General features: G+C 38.3%; 1 protein-coding gene across 10 annotated transcripts in view; it reads right to left on the bottom strand.

Moving 5' to 3' along the window:
- LOC106871814 (rab-like protein 3) overlaps positions 1-4,495 on the bottom strand; it is a 41,544-nt gene that overhangs the window by 8,874 nt on the left and 28,175 nt on the right. For 2 of the 10 annotated variants that reach the window (XM_014918537.2, XM_014918475.2), the window contains one exon: positions 2,997-3,079. The exons of 7 other annotated variants lie outside the window; for them this stretch is intronic. In XM_014918537.2, coding sequence (XP_014774023.1) covers positions 3,026-3,079 — 54 coding nt within the window. In that variant the 3' untranslated portion in view covers positions 2,997-3,025. Of the gene's footprint in view, positions 1-2,996; positions 3,080-4,495 lie in introns of those variants that run through there. One more of the 10 variants, XM_014918497.2, reaches the window with a different exon arrangement.

The raw sequence follows: 4,495 nt of genomic DNA, 5'->3' as shown, positions 1-4,495 counted from the left end.
TATATACATATATGTGTATAGTTCAAATTTACAGAAAACAAAAATGAAGACAAGTGAAGGAACAAAAGTCAGGTGTATTAGTTCAATGCTCTGGAAGAATGGAAAAGTTTTTGATGTTTTAGGCATATGCTCTTCAACAGAAGGGGCTGAGAAGAAAAAAATAGAGAGAGAAAAAAATGTGTAGGGATTAATGGCTCAACATATATGTATGTATGTATGTATGTGTGTGTGTGTATATATATATATATATATATATATATATATATATATATCTCAGACAGCACACTAGACACCATAAAGCATCTGTCATGGAAGAGCTGGACACACTGCCAAATGCTGAAGAACTGAACAGAGCCATTGATAGCTTGCCCATTGAAAAAGCATTGGCTTTGGATAGCATCCCAACAAAGATCATCAGATGTGCAAGGAGAGTTCTACTCAGCCACTTGCTGAAGCTACTGTGTCAGTGCTGGGAGGAGGGAACAATTTCACAAAATATGAGACTGCAATATTGTCACCCTATATAAGAACAAAAGGAACAAAAGTAACCACAATAATTACTGAAGCATCTTGCTGTTAAGGATTGTTGGGAAGGCCTTTGCCTGCTTGATCCTACATGGATTACAGAAAATTGCCAAGAGGGTATACCATGAATCGCAGTGCAGTTTCAGATCAGAACGCTCCACCATCAACATGATCTCTCTTCAACAGCTACAAGAGAAGTGCTGAGAAACAAAGGTAACCACTCTTTATCACCTTCGCTGACCTCACAAAGGTTTTTGATCTAGTCAGTAGAGACAGCCCGTTGAAAATCCTTGCCAAGATTGGCTGTCCTTCAAGACTCCTCAGGATTGTCCAATTATTTCATTCTGATATGAAAGTCATCACTCAATTTGATGGCTCTTCTTTGGAGGCATTCAACATACATTGTGGTGTGAAGCAGGGCTGTGTGCTTGGCTCCACCCTGTTTGGCATCTTCTTTGCAGTCATGCTAAAACATGCATTTGGGACATCAACTGATGGTGTCTACCTTCATACCAGATCAGACAGTAAACAGTTTAGTTTGTCAAGGCTGAAAGCAAAATCCAGGGTGCGCCAGGTACTCATCAGGGAAATGCTGTTCATGGATAACACAGCACTGACAATGCACTCTGAGGAGCAAATATAGCACCTCACGGACAAACTTTCAAAGGCCTGTCAGGAATTCAGCCTATCAATCTGAAGAAAACCAAAGTACTGGGCCAAAGTGCCAAGCACTCTACCTGCTACATCTGCTACATCCATTCACAAGGCTTTGGTTAGCCTGGGGTTATAGTAGAAGATACTTGCCCAAGGTGCACTGCAGGGCAACTAAACTCAAAACCACATGGTTGCAGAGCACTCAACAATGCTCGAGTCTTGCACACACACACACACACATCTGTCCAATGCATGCCAGCGTGGAAAACAGACGTTAAATGATGATGTTGATATGGTGTGTGTGAGTTTATATAGAAATATATATATACATATATACAAGGTAGTATCAAAAAGTTCCTGGAATAGTTCTGTAGCATACCAACAGATGGCAGCACATAGTTATGTGTACAGTGAGAGCTAGGAGCAACCTTCACGAAGCAACATGCCAAGTGACATCACTGTGTTTACTTTGCAAGTTGTGAAATTTATGTTTTTGTAATAACATGTATGCTGTAGTCTGCGATTTTGTCAAGGAGAGGAAGTGGGAACAAAGAGCCGATCACATCACCTAACCCCCCAGACTGCAACCCCCCTTGATTATCATGTGTGGAGTGCAGCTGATTGAGAGATCAACAAAACTCCTTGAAACAACAAAGATGAACTGAAGGCAACAATTATGGCAGTATTCATCAACTTAAACAAGGAGACCATCCAAAAGAGTAGCAGGAAATTCCGAAGTTGTCTGGAGGCCGTGGTTGAAGCCAATGGTAATTTTATTGAATACATTTACTTTTTAGTACTTCAAGATAATTTTATGTACTTTTGGTAAAGATATCTGTTAAAATGAGATGTCAGTGTTATTTTCATTTCTGCGTAATTTAGACAACAATATATTCACTGCAACATGTATACACACACACACACACACGTTTGGCTGTCTGTCTGTCTATCTATCTATCTATCTATCTATCTAGCGATATAGTGAATCCAAACAAAGAAGAACAAACAAGAAAAAACAATAACGCGAGGACATAGCACAATTACTGTATTATCAGACACTCAGGAAAGGAAGGAAAGAGGATTTAATGTTTTGAGCAAAGCCCTTCTTCAGAAATAGAGGAAAAGTCCAAAGGAAGGGAAGACGGAGGAAGAAAATCGCCAACGATACACATGTGGTTACATTTGAAATGATCGGAAGGTGGATGTTAAACAATGATGATGATATCTGAAATAAACTCAACTGTTCTCACAAACGAGGATACTGAAAATGAGCCTGACCACTCTCAAAAATTAAGTGAAAAAGCCGGAAAAATAATCTCGAATCTTTGTCCGGTACCAGATTGATCCCAAAATCTAATCAGTTCATGCCAGTCCTGAGGCCAAACATCCCTGAAAGTTTCATCCGAATCTATGCAGCGGTTCTTGAGATATTTTCTCCATGGACAAAGAAACAAACGTGACTGAAAACAATACCTCCACCTTAGTGAAGGCGGAGGTAATAATGAGGGAAAAGGAAACAATACACAAATAGGTCGCATGAGTATGAGAAGAGAAACAGACATAGTGTATGGAAAGAATGAGATAATTTTGTAGCACAAAAGGGAGTGTCAGGGCTGCAAACAGATTGCTGTCTATAAGGTGTGCATCATTAGTATGCTACTTTATGGCAGTGAGACGTGAAGCCTCTACTCCAGACAGGAGTGGCATTTCAACGTTTTCCACCTTTGTAATTTGAGACACAGCTTGGATGTCAAGTGGACCGACTGCATCACCGACACCAAAATTCTCAACTGTACCAAGATACCCAGCATACTCACCCTGCTCCAGCAGCATTGTCTGCACAGGCTCAGTCATGTACATTGCGTGGGTGTATCAAGGTGTGCCAGTTTTTTGAGGTTATCTGTATGAATTTAGAAAAAGAAGCATAGTGCATCGAACAAAAGCTGTCTTTGAAATCAAATTGGTACAAATTATCTTGAAAATCCTTTTATTACCCCTTTTCAATGAATTCACTATTAGCATCAATGGCTGCTTCAGTACAGAGTTGGAAGTATTGACATATCTGAATAAGCTGATTACAATTTATCTTGGACAGAGTGCTAGTTATGGCAGACTTGAGAGATTGTATGGTGTTATGGGGATGTTGATTGACCTCTCTCTTGACACTGGGAATAGATATTTATTTACCAGACCTACTAAAACTATAAGTGCCGTCATCTAACTGAACAAATATGTAAAGATACCAGCAATATAACTATACATAATGTACAGTCAATTTCACAGCCTTGTAAAAAAGATGATCATCAGTAGTGCTGCCTTTGTTTACAACCACAAATGAAGTTGTTACTCTTCAGGGGATGTAATTTTAATGTGAATAGTATTAGATTACTTGTGTTGATTGATTTAAAACTATCTGGTATATTCTGTGTGAAAGTATCAAAGCCCACCTTAGGTAACGAATATATGAACAAATGTTTCTAAATGAATGTGTTCAGCTACATCTATGTATACATAGGGATATGTAATGGACAGTAACATTTGTATAAATAATGTATATGTTGTGTTGTATTTATACTAGCTTCCATGCATATATTAAGTGTGCACATGCATACATCATCATCAACATCAATTAATGTCTGTTTTCCATGCTGGCATGGGTTGGATGGTTTGACTGAAAGCTGGGGAGCTGCACCAGGTTTCAATCTGATTTGGTATGGTTTTTACAGCTAGATGCCCTTCCCAATGCTAACCACTCCATAAGAGCAGTGGTTGCTTTTTATGTGCCAGTTACAAAATGTATGTATTGTTTCTGATATATTATGTACTTTAATACTGAGTGCTTTAGTTTTTGTTCATATTACCATCAATATCATACAGATACATGCATTCAGTACCATATATAAACAATATCAAACACACATACACAGTGCATGTGTTTTGCTAGTTGGTGGGTATGCTGTGCTTTTAGGTATAAGAGAATATATTCTCATCAATGCATCTGGTGTTAAATCACCTACAAGTCAGTCATAAGCAAGCAAGATAATTTGCACCAGGTCCCATTTAGGTGTGATGGACATCGATGTTTCATCATTTTTGTGTCAAGTCACATTTCTGTAACCAGTTGAATGATCTGGAATGTTTACATAATTTTTTTGGAGTAACCTGTTAGCTTAACATACTTGAAGGTGCTTCTAAGTTAATTTGCCAAGATCTTCTTGATCCCCATTGGAAGATATATACACTGTTCATTATAGGTTTACTCCATGAGGACAGATGTATACATACATACATACATATATATATATATATATATATA

This window comes from Octopus bimaculoides, chromosome 2, assembly GCF_001194135.2.
Source record: "Octopus bimaculoides isolate UCB-OBI-ISO-001 chromosome 2, ASM119413v2, whole genome shotgun sequence".
Classification (NCBI taxonomy): domain Eukaryota; kingdom Metazoa; phylum Mollusca; class Cephalopoda; order Octopoda; family Octopodidae; genus Octopus; species Octopus bimaculoides.
The sequence above is the reverse complement of the archived record's forward strand: the minus strand, read 5'-3'. Positions and strand labels throughout refer to the sequence as shown.